The 16,634-nt window shown below is 37.8% G+C and overlaps 1 protein-coding gene across 2 annotated transcripts in view; it reads right to left on the reverse strand.

The window, feature by feature from the left end:
• LOC127424010 (protein bicaudal D homolog 2-like) overlaps positions 1 to 16,634 on the reverse strand; it is a 57,937-nt gene that overhangs the window by 19,193 nt on the left and 22,110 nt on the right. For both annotated transcript variants that reach the window (XM_051668768.1, XM_051668767.1), the window contains exons 2-6: positions 15,898 to 16,110; positions 12,136 to 12,288; positions 7,758 to 7,913; positions 6,996 to 7,295; positions 105 to 362 (exon numbers count right to left, since the gene is read on the reverse strand). In XM_051668768.1, the coding sequence (XP_051524728.1) occupies positions 105 to 362; positions 6,996 to 7,295; positions 7,758 to 7,913; positions 12,136 to 12,288; positions 15,898 to 16,110 (1,080 nt within the window). The remainder of the gene's footprint in view (positions 1 to 104; positions 363 to 6,995; positions 7,296 to 7,757; positions 7,914 to 12,135; positions 12,289 to 15,897; positions 16,111 to 16,634) is intronic.

Genomic DNA, 16,634 nt, shown 5'->3' on the forward strand with positions numbered 1-16,634 from the left:
ACTGGTCATCTGGGCATTGCTAGTCATCTTTACAACATGTCGTATCACTCTGAGATCGCTACAAGTAAGATAATAATATTAAGATTGTAAATGTTTCACTATACCTTGTACTTGCACTCCAGGATCTCAGGGCCGTTGATGTCCACCTCATAGTAGTCACTATCCTCGTGGCTGTCGCGCTCTTTCTCGTTGTCCAGAGCGGACTGGCGCTCTTTGTTGGCCTTGAGCTTGCGCATAACATTGAGGTTCTCGGTGAGACGGCTGACCTTCTCATGTTGCTCAGATAGTGCTCCATGAGCCTGCTCAAGCTGCTTCTGAGAATCCTGCAGTGTTGACAGTAGCGTCACCTTCTCTCGCTCCACCTGAAACGATAAAGAAAATATCAGATATGGTTCAGTGAGAATAGACAAGAACCTTTATTTAACACGACACAACCAGGGCGGCTAGACTGTCAACAATAAGGATTATTCCGGCTGGCAATTTTGACCATGCTAACATTTACCATGGAGCTTTTTGACCATGAAATATGATAAATACCTTCTTTTTTTTGCAACATATAGCAACAGTTTAACTCCATGGCACCTATAAATTCACTTTTGTTGGAAAATGTTGACATGTTGTTAAGCCCTGTCCACACTGCCAGCGACTTTGTCACTGGATGTCCCTAGTAGGCGTTCCAATCGGTATAACGTTATTAGTGGGCTGTGGTGATGTCAAAAGTGCTAAATACTAAAATAAAAAAGATGTCACAATACCAGTGTTTCTGCAGTACCAGTAGAACATAGCACTGACTCAACTCGATAGATGCACACTGTCTGACTGACACATGACTGCTTTCAAATACTATCACACAAATTTGATTTATTTTGTGCACTTTCCTTATTATTGTGCACTTCCATTAAACAGCACCAAGAAATTATTACAGGTTAATTCGCCCAGGAGTAACCTGGTTAAGTGTTTGATTATGGGCACAATGGTGATGGCTTACGGCGCGCTCCTTGAAGGGATCAAACCAGCAACATCTGTTTACCAGTCCTGAGACTTAAAGGGATATCATCCATCTGTCTTTCCAAACCCATATGACTTTCTTTCAGAGAAATGTTCTGCAGAATGCAAACTTCATTGACTTGCATTGCATATTTTTTCATAACAATGAAAGGTGACTGAGGGTGTCAGTTCCTAACCTAACATCTCCTTTTGTGTTCCATAGAATCATATGGGTTTGAAGGTTGAGTAAATGACAACATTTTCATTATTGGTTTCACTATCTTTTACCACCAAACCACACCAGCAGTAAACTTAATTTCGATGTCATGCTTTTGCACTCAATAAAGATTGTGCTGATAATGGTATTTCACTAACACTGTCCTCTCTCGACAATACAACCGATCCAAAATCAATGTTGAGTTGGCAAGGTCAAGCCCGAAATAGAACATAATACTTGTCTGGAATGACACTTTAGAGTGCAGACTTTTGTGCTCTTTAGATGTAATAAATATTATTTAGCATTATAACACTGCTCTCTGGAATCCCTGATTGTGATTGGTAGATTGCAGCATTCTGGTCAAATTTTATATATATATAATAAGTGCTTAAGGTTTGTGTACACTGCATTAATTTGCTTTTTGTTTCGAAATAAAAAAAATAAAAAAAATAAAAAATCAATAATGCTTTGAATTTTGGTTTTTCATTTTAAAAAAAAACATTTTTTTTCTTCTCTTTTTATTCGCTTTGTTTAAAAATTTAAAAGAAAGAAATCAGCTAAATTTCTCAGGTTTAATTGCTCATGGATAAAAAATTCATTACACAGTCTGAATATTTGATTTGCACATGTGTGTGGATCTGAAACGTGATTGGTCAACCTGCAATGTCATTTGTCCTGCCTCAATCACATCCATCAGAATAAGAGTTCAACACAATACAGCTCTGCAGATGGATTAATCGAATGTTTAATTAAGAACATTAACATTCTTCCAAACGTTTGACAGTTGCAATAACAAGTGAACAAAAGCAACTATGCTTTTAACCTTTGACACCTGACCCTTTGGTCTCTTCCACCTGAGAGGGCCTCTCCCTGGTACAGCATTGAACAAGCGGTCCTTGCCCCAATCTCACCATTGCAAAGAGTTTCTATCAAACTAACTAGAGAAGTAAAAATGCATCCCATTATTTCACACTTACATTCAGTATGGACAAACGTTTCCCGTATGTTCAATTTTGATATTTACTTAAATGTTTCCTCAAGCATATGGCTGAACCCCAAATTATGTATTAACAAGTCCCCCTTTTGTTGGAAAGAATGGATGGAGAGGGGTGTTGCTACACTTTGTGACCTTTATGAAAATGAAGCTTTGAGATCATTTGAAAATATAAAATGCAGCAATTCTGGGATTTCTAGGTCTCAATTTTTCAGTTATTTACAGTTGCGCCATCTACTTTGTTCTATTTTTGGGGACTTTAGGGTTCACAGCCCCCTAAAGCTGCAGACACCCTCTGTATGGTGCTCATGGCCTTTGGAAAGGGTCATGAAGCGTCAGTGTATTACTCCTCGTTGATTCAAAGTCTTGGTGACGGGGCCTTGACTGCTCTTAAGAGGTTATGGAAAGAGATCTGAACTTGGTATTGGAGGATGGGGTGAGGGAAAGGATTAAAAAAAAATATTATACCTATGTCTAGGGATGCAAGGGTACGGCTTTATTCAATTTAAGATTTTGCATTGTTTCACTTAACTCCCTCTAGATTGTTTAGGCTTCGTTTAAAGGACACACCGATCTGCTGGCGATGTCAGTTGGAGGATGGAGACATGGCCCATGCTCTATGGTTCTGCGCTAAGATTCGAGAATACTGGGTAAGAGTCCAGAATTTTATCTGTAACGTTCCTCAAATTTCATTCTGCCCCAGACTATGTATATTGGGTGAAGGGGCGGTTATTAAAGTATGTGACAAATATACAAAAAGCTGGGTCCAAACTAGAGTAATGAATGGCAGACAAATAATTCTTAGAAGATGAAAGTCAATTGGCACGGCCTCATTTCAAGAATGGTTCACCGAATTGGGTAGGGTGGTGGCACTTGAAAAGATGTTATATAAACAGCTTGGCAGATTGGACACATATGGTAAGAAATGGGACAGGTATTTGTCCTTTCTGGAAGGCTCTTAATGAGGACTATGTGAAGAGAGACAAAATTGTGGTAGTAATTGTGGATTCTGTTCTTTGTGGATTTCTTTCTTTTCTCTTTGTTTGTTGATTTTTATATTTTTGATTCTCTCAAATATTTTGTGTTTGTTTGTTTATGTGTGCACTGTGTAATTTAGGCTTTGACCACAGGGATGTTCGTTGAAGGACAGGGTGGGGTTGGGGAAATAATGGGGGTTAAAGTTGATTCTGTCCATTTATATTTTGTTTATATATATATATATATATATATATATTATATCACACAAGAATCAATAAAAATTGTTAATAGCAAAAAACATGAGAAATTAGCTGTTTTCTTACTTGAATGAACGCAACATACACGGATCACTTCCTTCTTAGCTGTGCTAGTTTTGTCTCTGATTTCACTGTGCGCTCTCTTTCTTCTCAAATCAAATAAATTCTTCTTTAAATTATTATTTTACGTCCATTTATTTATTTAGTAAGAAGCCATGTAATAAGCAGAGTAATGTACAGTCAGCTGGTCATAATTGCAAAATAGCCCCCTCTAAGGTGATACAAGTGCCCTCCGTGGTCCTCGTCGCCCTGTCGGGTTTATTTTGCGATAATGGCCAGCTGACTGTACATCATCCCATACTTAAAATATCCTTCACATCACAGAAGAAAACTAGTTTCAGTGAGTATCGAGCATAAAAGCAAGTACAGAGCAAGACACACGTTTATTCTCCAGCGTAAACATCTGAAGTTCATTTGTAATTTAGTAACAGCAAAATCTCCGAAACAAGCCGCAGGATGAAAAAGAAAGATGGCTTTGATCTGCATTAACCTGCACCGACATGACTCAGAAATGTGGTAAAACATCATGGCACCTACCCATCATCACTGAACATTTGAAGTTCACTTTAGGGCAACAGTGTTGGGAAGTAGTTAACTAGAAGTAGCGACACAACATAACTATATTTTTCAGTAGCATGACGGTAGTTCAGCTAACAGTGTAGCTTTTTCAGTATCGAGCTTCATTTTCCAATGAGTAGTGCTGTAGTGTCACAAAATGATTCATTTGTCACACTGAATTGTAGACGCAGCAATAGGAGTCGACAAAATATTTATTGTACTGCTGCTGTTTAACACTATACTTCCATTCAGTTATCTAAAATACTGTGTTTTCTAGCAAGCACATAGTCTCAGCTGCTCTTTTATGGTGTCTGAAATAATTTTTTGGTTGATCAATAACAATGCCCAGGGGTGGGTGATGGTCAGGTTACCATAACAACCATAAATATGCAAAGCTGTCTGACAGCGCTGCTGGCTACAGCTCATGTTAGTTACTTATAAACACAAGGCATCTGTCTCAAATCATTCTTATGGCTCAGGAACACTACTTGTTCAGCTTGAGTGTGTGCTTACACATACACACACACACACACAGACACACACACACACAGACACACACAGACACACACAGACACACACAGACACACACAGACACACACACACAGACACACACAGACATGCTCTTTCAAAAGCTAGCCTTTGTGAGCTGGCTGGCACACATTGCACAGCCATGTCCATGGAGATGGCTCTTAAAGGTCAGAGTTTGTAGGTTGACTTTCCAGCAGATGGCTGAGCTGACAGCTCTTTGTGTTAGAAGGGGGTGGAGCTTTACAGGCTAAACACATCTTCCACTAATAGGATTTAAGCAGTCCAACTGTCAGCCAATCAAACACAGCACTGACCATACACAACACAAGACTGAAGCTAAAATGTTTAATGTTGTCAGTCCATGTGTCTGTATATATATATATAGACTGGTGGCCAAAAGTTTGGAATAATGTACAGATTTTGCTCTTATGGAAAGAAATTGGTACTTTTGCCACTTTGGTGAATTAAAGTACCAATTTCCTTCCGAAACAGCAAAATCTATATATTATTCCAAACTTTTGGCCATCAGTGTATTATATACACTATATTATATATGTATTTCCTGTATATATATATATATATATATATATATATAGAGAGAGAGAGAGAGAGAGAGAGAGAGAGAGAGAGAGAGAGAGAGAGAGAGAGAGAGAGTAATTCAAGTATTCCCCATATTTACAATATGACACAAGATAAACTAAGTATTTAGCCCCATTGTACCCTATCATATAAAATCATGTTAGTAAGCTTATTTACTCACATATTACCTATTCAAATATAAGCCCATCTGGCACCAACAATCATGCCATGGTCCAAATCACTGAGATCACATTTTTTCCCCATTCTGATGGTTGATGTGAACATTAACTGAAGCTCCTGACCCGTATCTGCATGATTTTATGCACTACACTGCTGCCACACGATTGGCTGATTAGATAAATCCCATGAATGATTGTTGGTGCCAGATGGGCTGGTTTGAGTGTTTCTGTAACTACTGATCTCCTGGGATTTTCACACACAACAGTCTCTAGAATTTACTCAGAATGGTGCCAAAAACAAAAAACATCCAGTGAGTGCCAGTTCTGTGGACGGAAATGTCTTGTTGAAGAGAGAGGTGAACAGAGAATGGCCAAACTGGTTTGAACTGACAAAGTCTATGGTAACTCAGATAACCACTCTGTACAATTGTGTTGAGAAGTATATCATCTCTGAATGCTATTCTGAGACGAGGGTTGGAGCTGTTTTGGCGGCACGAGGGGGACCTACACAATATTAGGCAGGTAATTTTAATGTTGTGGCTGATCGGTGTATATTTCTGCCTAACTTTGCTCCATTGCATTTGGACATATTGTTCTAATTTGTTCCAGCTGGATGAGGCCTGTGTCCCAGTGAGGCATGACAACCTTGAAAAAACTGTTGTGTTCTGTCTAATGATGTCATTGCAGGGATTATTTGTAGTTCTGAGAATCATGTGACTAAGTCAGAGGAGATAGACCCCAGTTTGTCTAAAGAGAAGACTCACCTCTGTCCCATTTCTGTTTACCAACTTGACTTAGTGATTTAAAAATGTAATCTTTGAATGATTGCATTCATGTAGTTAAATAGAACACCGTGGCTGTAAGACTTCTAGAATAATCTGTACTGTTCACCTATCAGATCTCTGTACTCATAAGTCAATTAATTTGCATATGCCTATAATTACTGTTATTTCTGTAATCTAAGTTAGTTTGAGGTTAGATCCTCAGCTCATTTTCTGTTTCTGTCTATTGCCTTTGGAAATGTGGAGAACTTTGTCTTCAGTAAACTCTCTCTCTCTTAATTAAATTTCAGCTTTGACCCCTGGTCATCATTGTAGCATACTGCTCTCTTTACTGGGTATAACTGTATTTCCTACAATAGCGTAGAGTGAAGACAAAACACACTGTCCACACAGAAGGACATGTGGTCACACAAGGTTTAAATTCAGAAGCAAAAATTACTACATTGTTGGTAAGTTCGATTCATTTCCATGAATTATCGCTCAAAAATGTTCTCCATGTGACATTTTTTATATATTACATTGTTTTAATAAAGATATGCAGTATATATGTAAACATTGCTGTTTATTACTATGCATTTTTATATTGGTGTATATGAATGAAAATGATTAAATATTCTTCCTTAAAATATACCATTATTGTTTTAAGCAAGATTTGTTTTACTGTATGTTCAACTGTTATTTGCACTTCTTGCTTTAAACATTTTGAATCTACTTGAGGCTACAATGGCTGTTTGATTGAAATAATGCTTGAAAAAATCAGGGGGCATTAATATTTATTAATTATTAATATAATTAATCACACTAAATTAACATGTTAAATCAACAGCTCTAGCATATATATATATATAAATTCAAAATAAATATTAAATGTTGTACCTGCAGCAGTTGTTGTTTTAGTTTCTGTATCTCAGAGATGTTGAGTTCACTCAGTAGATTGTCCACGAGGCTGGAGGAAGGGTGGAACAGCTCTCCTTTTTTGGGCGTGGAAACGCGGTTGTCATCGCCGTTGGTGATCTTGTCAAAAGTGTTCTCGTAGCTGTGGATGGGTTCGTCGTTATTTGGCTCGACTGACGTGTCGTCGCTAAACTTCAGTCCATCGAGGGAGATACTCAAAGGACTGTGGTACATCGAGTCCCCGATTCTCATATACTGAGACAACTCCTTTCTCAAAGCAGCCTATATTAACAAGAAAAAATATTGTGCGATTAAACGTGTGGCATTTACAGGTGCATTTGTTGACTGGTATACACTTACTGAAGTTTATGAACATGTACTATGGGTTTTCTATGCATTATTGTTGCTCAATTAACGTACGTGTCACACTGTTTTTCTTAAGTTGAGCACAGTGTTTTTAAGTTTCAAATAGTTCAATACACAAGAGTGAGTACCAAGTCACAATCAGCAAGTAAACCTGCTTGATAACATTGACCACAGCAGAGGATTTGATGTCCAACAGTGATTGAAATGTACTGTTAAAGGCAATGGATATGTACACAAAGCAAAGCTACAGAAGAATTAAAATACAGTACGTTCTTCGAGAAGGTGCCAACTGTTAACACGCCAAAGCACAACACTTTGTCTGCAAGCTCAAATGCTTCAGAGAAGTTGTGTCTCAAGCAGATGTAAATGTACTCTTGCCTTCTGCTCTCTCTCAGTCTTGATGGTCTCTAGTGCTTCTCCGAGCTGTCTCTCAGCGATCTCCTTCAGGCGGATGGCGTCTTCCAACTGACTGTTCAGAAACTGAGTGTCTTCCTCCAGACGACGAATTTCATGCTTCAGACCCTCAAACTCCACCTACAACACACAAAACGCAACTAATCAATCAGTTCCGATTGCAGAACTCAATAATATCACCTGATAGTTACACATTTAATTAGGGTGACATCCGCTTCCATGGTATTTGTAGTAAAATCATAGTAACCACAAAATTAACCATGGTTACTACAGTCATGGTTACTACAATGTTACTATAGTAAAACACTACAGTCAACTATATGAATACTACAGTAATCATGGTTAATTATATTGGTTTACGCAAAAAACAAACAACAACTAAAAAACATGGTTACAACAATATAGTAAAACCATGGTTACTTTTCATAAGGGTTAAACAAATAGTGTGACATTAAATTGAATGTAAATTTATACTATATACAGTTGAAGGCAGAAGTTTTCTCACACCTTAGCCAAATACATTTAAACTCAGTTTTTCACAATTCCTGACATTTAATCATAGAAAACATTCCCTGTCTTAGGTCATTTAGGATCACTACTTTATATTAAGAATGTGAAATGTCAGAATACTAGTAGAGAGAATTATTTATTTCAGCTTTTATTTATTTCATCACATTCCAAGTGGGTCAGAAGTTTACATACACTTTGTTAGTATTTGGTAGCATTGCCTTTAAATTGTTTCACTTGGGTCAAATGTTTTGGGTAGCCTTCCACAAGCTTCTCACAATAAGTTGCTGGAATTTTGGCCCATTCCTCCAGACAGAACTGGTGTAACTGAGTCAGGTTTGTAGGCCTCCTTGCTCGTACACGCCTTTTCAGTTCTGCCCACAAATTTTCTATCTGATTAATTATTGTGATGGACACTCCAATTTCTTAACTTTGTTGTCCTTAAGCCATTTTGCCACAACTTTGGAGGTATGCTTGGGGTCATTGTCCATTTGGAAAACCCATTTGTGACCGAGCTTTAACTTCCTTGCTGATCTTGCTTCAATATATCCACATAATTTTCCTTTCTCATGATCCTATCTATTTTGTGAAGTGCACCAGTCCCTCCTGCAGCAAAGCACCCCCACAACATTATGCTGCCACCCGCATGCTTCACAGTTGGGATGGTGTTCTTCGACTTGTAAGCCTCACCCTTTTTCCTCCAAACACAACGATGGTCATTATGGCCAAACAGTTCAATATTTATTTCATCAGACCAGAGGACACTTCTCCTAAAAGTAAGATCTTTGTCCCCATGTGCACTTGCAAACTGTAGTCTGGCTTTTTCGTGGTGGTTTTTTAGCAGTGGCTTCTTCCTTTCTGAGCAGCCTTTCAGGTTATGTCGATATAGGACTCGTTTTACTGTGGATATAGATACTTGTCTACCTGTTTCCTCCAGCATCTTCACAAGGTCCTTTGCTGTTGTTCTGGGATTGATTTGCACTTTTCCGCACCAAACTACGTTCATCCATAGGAGACAGAATGTGTCTCTTTCCTGAGTGGTATGATGGCTGTGTGGTCCCATAGTGTTTAAACTTGCATACTATTATTTGTACAGATGAACGTGGTACCTTCAGGTGTTTGGAAATTGCTCCCAAGGATGAACCAGACTTGTGGAGGTCTGCAGTTTTTTTTTCTGAGGTCTTGGCTGATCTCTTTTGATTTTCCCATGATGTCAAGCAAAGAGGCACTGAGTTTGAAGGTAGGCCTTAAAATACATCCACAGGTACACCTCCAATTCAGTACACCTCCTAATAGGATATCAGTCCACTTCTCAATCACGCAATAATTTTTTTATAACCCAGTCAACTTATTATTGTAATATTTTTAATAATAATGATAATTATTATTATTATTATTATTATTATTACTAAATATTAACATTTCATTATACAAAATTATTTTAAAAGCCTCTGGCTGTTATTATGGTGGAATAGTCCAGGAAGATTTTGTGTTTGTAGGCTAGTTCCCAGTAGTTTAATTCACTTTTCATTCAAAATCTAGATCTTTTCTAACTACTTTTCAAACTACGTTAAACTTGACACAGCGACCTAAAAATGGTATGTTACATGATGCAACGCAACCAAAATGAGACGCTCCAAAAGCGTCCGTCTGATGCAGTGCACACTGTCTTTAGAAAAGCCCTTACAATAAACATTGATGAATTCAAATGTAAACGGATTGCTGTGAACTTGGAAGTGAAGACTGGCTTATGTTCAATAATATGCTAATAAACAATATATTGGATTCTAAAGCCATTTTTTGCTTTGTCTTATCAATGCTTTACTTGACTGCCAAAATAATATAATGCATTTTAATTTTTGTCAATTATAATTTTTTATAATATATATATATATATGTGTGTGTGTGTGTGTGTGTGTGTATATATATATAAAACTTATAATTATTTAAATATAACTGTTTAAAACTATTTAATCATTATATATTGAATTATCTAAGCAAATATTTATATATGCAATTAATTGCTAAAAATCTGATTAATCAGCATACCATGTAATTAATTAACAGCTCTAATTTACTTAATAAGCACACTGTTTTTTGTATGTCTTTCACAGACACACAGTATCGGATTTGACCTAAATCCGATCTGGTTAAAAATTAGGGATGCACTGATCCAATACCTGGATCGGTATCAGCTCTGCTACTAATGTTTTTAGACGGACTGGCTTTCGGTCAGAGGAGCCCGGTCCAAATCGGATACTGTGTGTTAGTCATGGTCGTTACCATCAAGCTAGAAAAATGACATAAAAGAACCATAAAAGCACCATTAAAGGGTACCTATTATGCAAAATTCACTTTTACATGGTGTTTGAACATAAATGTGAGTCGGCAGTGTGTGTACACAACCACCCTACAATGTTAAAAGTCCACCCACTCCTCTTTCTTATATTTCTATTAATCTAAAACAGTGTCTCAAAATGACTGGTTTTCGTATCTGCTCTAAAGTGATGTCACTTTAAAGCAGGCCACGCCCACAACTGGTGACGGACTCCACCCTATTATCATAGATCTTCCCCTGAGTGATTGACACACAGTCTGCCATTTTTTTCCACACTGGAGCAGCTACGGTGAGAAGAATAATGTCTCAGCTTCGTAAGCGTCATAAGTGTTCTGTTGTTGGCTGTAAAAGTGAACATAAGAGTCTTCATGTACTCCCGGCATCTGAGCCACTGAAGACGCAGTGGACAAGTTTTGTTTTTGAAGCAAATGTGCCCCAAAACACATTAATAATTGTGCAAATCATTTTACACCGGACTGCTTTGTGAATGAGGGTCAATATAAAATTGATTTTCATGCATGGATCAGTACCAACTGTTCATGTTCCATCTTTATATCCTGAAGATGTAAGTATCACACTTTATATTTTGTGAATGTTTGCAAATCGCCTTTCTGAATGTGCTTGTTAGCTGATTCCACGGCTAATGCAGCTAAAATTATCATTGTCTCTGATTGTATTCACGGAGACCAGAGCTATGTCGTTATTTTTATGCTTACTGTCTGTATAATTCATAACCGCACCTTTATTATGCACAATACAGTAAGGTGATTGTCTTTTTGAAAACGATGTACGTTTTCTGTGAACATAAGAGAGTTGTACTAAAAGTGGTTCTGATTTGTTGTTGCTGTAGTATCCGAAGTACGAGCTGTAAAGGCACAGCCCTCTTCCGGAAAGGGGGTGAGGAGCAGCAGCTCATTTGCATTTAAAGAGACACACACTGAAACAGCGTGCTTTGATTCCACCCAAAAAGAGGCATTTACAACATGGTATAATAAATGATCCGTGAGGTATTTTGAGCTGAAACTTCACAGACATATTCTGGGGACACCTGGGGACATCAAGGGGCATAATAGGTCTCCTTTAATAGACTGCACATTTATATTGAAATAATGTGTAGTTAGAGCTTTGTGTTTCTTCACATTTAAAAGAGTATTCCCAATTCCACACAGTGAGTTATTGATATTGTAAACGGTTTATGCAAAAAACAACAGTGGTATCAGATCGGGATTGATATCGGCTGATACTGGGATTTCAGATATTGGAATCAGATCGGAAAAGAAAAAGTGGTATCAGTGCATCCCTATTAAAAATGTCAGCATCGGAGCTGATACAGATCCAGGTACCAGAATGGTGCATCCCAACTTTTAGATAACTACTCCCCAACTCCAGCTGTTGAGTGATGCTCAAATAACAGCACAGAGTTGTTAAATTCATCAATGAAAAATCCAGAGACTCATTGGATGCTTTCAATTTGATGTTGAAGCAGCTGGCTGTCACCTGGCTCTGTTTCAGGACAGACACATGTTTCTGCAGGGTGATGTTCTCCTCCTCCAGTTCACTGTAGTCCTGCAGCAGTCGAGACTCACGGAACTTGAACTCTTTGATGTCATCACGCAGACGTGACCTCTGCAGCTCCACCATCTGACTGTTCTGTAAGACACAGACACAAAACACCTACTCAATGTGTGTTTAATGGACATGAGAACCAGGAAATCATGACTGACATGGTGGCAACAGTCATAGTGTCATACACAGACATAAAAAAGTAAGTTGTTTCAATATACAGGGCTGCAGACTTAATGGCAGCATTTTGGAACCGTTTATTCTGCTGGTGTGACTACAGAGTTGGCCAACTCTCTTAGATTATACGCTACCACTTTTCTGTTACGTATAAGAAACGTCAAGTGCTCCGTGAGTCTAATATACTAAGATCCCAAAAAACGGGTACTTATTTGCTTGTGCAATCCATCAAATTGTTTGTTTGTGCCATAGGCATTTTGCAGGTGATTTGCTAAAAAAGAAAAAAAATTGCGCAAATTACTACATGTGCAAATATTTTGGACACACTCTCCAAAAGGAGGCTTTTGCGTTTGGTACTTGCACCAAATGTGCGCTCACTTACCGTAGGGCTCTTGCTAAATACCACTTTATTTTGATTCAAGATGACTTTTATAAATATAAATACGTTTATTTTTGGGTAGTATCATCATAAAATCCCTGCTATTTAACAAGTGTAAGAGTAGTTGACTAGAATACACATGTATGACACTTCTCTTTTCATAACGAAGCAGAGCAAATACATAATTAACAATGAAGAAAATACAATATTATGTACACGTTAAGCCATCGCACCACTGATGTGTATTAAAAATGAAATCTGAGGCCAAGTCCACACTAACAAGCTTTTGTTTGAAAACGCATCTTTTTCTCTACGTTTTGGCCGGTGTTTTTGTCAGCGAAAACTGAGCTTTACAAAATGCTCTCCCAAGTGGATACATTTGAAAAAGCTGTCTTCAAGTTGTAATGTGGACAGCGATAATGGATATATCTGAAAACGATTATGTATTTTTTGTCATGTGATGCAGTCATGTGATCCATTCATATTTTCCGATATTCAAGCATTTTTCTTTAATCAGATATCATTTTTGTAATATCGGATCCGCCGATAACTGGCGGGATCTAGCGGAAGTTTCTGAAATTGCACACAAGTCGGCCATTGTTGCAGTGCATGTGAGAAAAAACAATGCTGGGGGTTTTCCACAGGTAAAGTAACTTGCTTTTGCAATGTATTGCTCGAATTAATAAATGTTTTCAAACGTAACAGCCATTCATGCTCTAGTGAGATGTGTTACATAAATGCTTGATGTGTAGTTTAAGCGCTAAGAAACGGAGATGAACTCACGTAAAAACAAATCCTGCAAAGTCCCAAAGACGTAACATTACTTCACATTAATCAACTCGAAGAGCCTTGGATGAGTGCATGTTGGAAATATGACGGTTTAATTTAATTCTCTGTTGGCTATGTTTATTAGTTGCTGTACAGGTTGATGCACGTTCCAAAAGGAATGACTGGCCATATGCCAGAATGGCCACCGTATGCCAGCACAGCTTTTAACAAGATCCACTTTTTTAAATCCACATTTTTTAAAATTCCCTAAATTATATGAACATTTACTATTAAACTTTATTTCGCTATGAATCATAATCTACGGAATTACAGCTCTGTGGAAATTATTTCATGACACCGTTCGAGTAAAAGTTTCACGGTAATGCAGTGACATTCATGGGGCAAAGTACTTGTGTCACAATAAACGTGTCTTACATAGCTTTGTGTCGGGAGACAACGAGAGCACTGATGAGATTTGCATGTCATTTGCTGCAAGATAGACTGCAGATGTGCTGCTCACTGTAAAAAATACAGAAAACTATAGAAACCGACAAAACATTATTAATAATTCTGATGCCTTTTGGGATGGATTCTATTCGAAGTGTATTTACGTTTTTTCACTTTCCTGAGAATGTTCAGTATACTGTACTTAACTATTTGTATTTAGCCTATTAAACAACACCTAAACCTTTAAACTGTAGTGAACATGGACAATTACATTCATGCAATGACTCACTTGTCGTTCATTTAAGTTTTCCATTTGAAATCAGACGTTGTCAATTTATTTTGCCTATTATTATTGTTGTAATTATTATATATCAAATATGGTATGTGATTATTATTGTAATATAACATTTTTTCTCTGTAAAATAAAGATGAAATAAAAATAAATTAAATCTGTTCTACATATCCAGTTACTGATATGTAAACAAACAATAATCGTTATCATATCGGTTTTAAAAAATGTATATCGGTCGATCTCTATTTTTTAGGAGTTACTAACCACGGAGATGCTGTGCATGGATTTACTTTTGGTTACCATGGTCTTCCTGGAAATACCACTATTAAACTATGGAGAAGCTATGGTAAATTTTCATAATTATTTTGGACCAATCTATCAGGTTTTTTAGCCTTATAAAAATTAGGTGGATATAAATCTAATTTTTACACATGTAACTGTTGTTAATATCAGTAAATTTACACTTGTGTCCTGACTCAAAATCAATGCTTTGCTGTCAAATGTGCATTTCATAATGACAAATATGCAATCTTATTGGTAATTGCACTTATTTGTGCAACTATTTGTTTTTTAGAAACTAATATTTTTTTCCACATATGCAACCGAATCAGTTAATGTACTTAATCAGAGGCTTAATTTTAGTACATCCCTCAATCTCTACACCTCCCTATTTATTCCCCCATCTCTACAGCTCCATATTTGCTCACTGCTCTGCTTCATGCCAAAATACATCTCATAATATCAACTGTGGTTCATTATCCTCTCTTGACACAACACAGCGAGACAACAGACGGGGTTGGAGGGTTGGGTGGAGGTAGTTTCACCCCACCAAACACAAGATTTACGCTCATCCACACCCACACCACAGCAACTAGTTATTTCTCATGGCAAGCTGAATGTGACAATGACTGAAACACTCACACCATGGACACACACATTCACACACGATAATGAATTCAGAAGTGTCCTGGGAACGTTTCAAGAGTACCTGCCAATTTAATACTGCTATTCTCCACTGCTATTCAATGTGTGTGCGCGCGTGTGTGTGTGTGTGTGAGCGAGGAGAAAGACACTATGTGTATCAGCAATATAAAGGTTTTTTTTTTTTCAGGGTGATATTCCTCTCTGCTTAACAAGCAACTCCCTTCAAACAAAGTTAATGCCAAGCTTAACCCAGTCTGGATTTAAGATCTTACTGCAGAAAAAGAGAGAATGGAACAAGCAAATGAGGAAAACAAAGAAGTGCAAGGGCAAACCCCTCAACAGAAAACACACCAAAATGTTCTGAATTTATTGAAAAGCGTTTTCAGGCATGATCATTATCAATCAACATTTTCATGACTGATCATTGCTGTCACTTCCAAGTACACCTATAACATGTACACAATAAAAGTTTCTGGAAAAACGGAGCAAAAACATTGATGACATCGTCCTGCACTCATTGGCGAATATTAGGATTTGTGTATTGAAATGTTATACAGAATGTGAATGTCCCTAACCAGACGTGATGTGATTTTTTTCACTTGATTCACATGTGTTCATCTCCAGCATCACAACGCAGCTCATGACCCAAACAAATGTACAGCTGCTCACAATGTGGCTTTGTTATCATGGTCACGTGTTTTGTACTGACCTCTCTCAGCTCCTGAGTGATGGTGGACAGGCGCTCGTTCTCTGATTGGGTGTTGGTCAGGATGTTCCGTGCCTGCCGCAGTTCTGCCTGCAGCTCCTGCATGCGCTGCTCGTAATATGCCTCCTTACACGCCGACTCCTGGATGAGCGATTCCTCGCGGCTCTCGCCATCCGCCGCCACCTTCCTGTGGTTTGAGTGAGCCTGTCCAAATGCCTGAGTGAAACAGAGAGAAGAAAGAACCGTTAGAGTGAACAGGTAGTGATCTAGAGCAGAGGTTCTCAAATTTCAGGTCGTGGACCAAAAATGTGCTCAGAAATGTTCAGGTCGCAGACAGCAGGAAAAAAAACAATGCTGAATGCACATAAAATGCAACGAACCATTTTTGTACAGAGTTAGGATCGCAAAATAATTAGGCTTCTAAGATTTTAAAAGGGAGAAGAAAATGTTTCCCACATCTTTTTTTGTTGATGTCCAAACCTAACCTAACTCATCCAATCAAACTCCACTGTCTTCTGGTCCAAACCAAAACAAATCTGGTCTGTCACTTGGTAGAGAAGCTAGTCAAATTAGACAGATGCAAACATGGACAGGTTGCGTGACATGCCCTTATCAATCCAACCAAAATTGAGTGTGTTTACATACACATTCTTACAACGATTGTGCATAATAAACCGACAATGCGTGTTCATATAATCGCAATAAACGGTGTTCCTTTATCGGTGTAAGGTCATAAACAG

Source organism: Myxocyprinus asiaticus, chromosome 33 (genome assembly GCF_019703515.2).
Source record: "Myxocyprinus asiaticus isolate MX2 ecotype Aquarium Trade chromosome 33, UBuf_Myxa_2, whole genome shotgun sequence".
Classification (NCBI taxonomy): Eukaryota; Metazoa; Chordata; class Actinopteri; order Cypriniformes; family Catostomidae; genus Myxocyprinus; species Myxocyprinus asiaticus.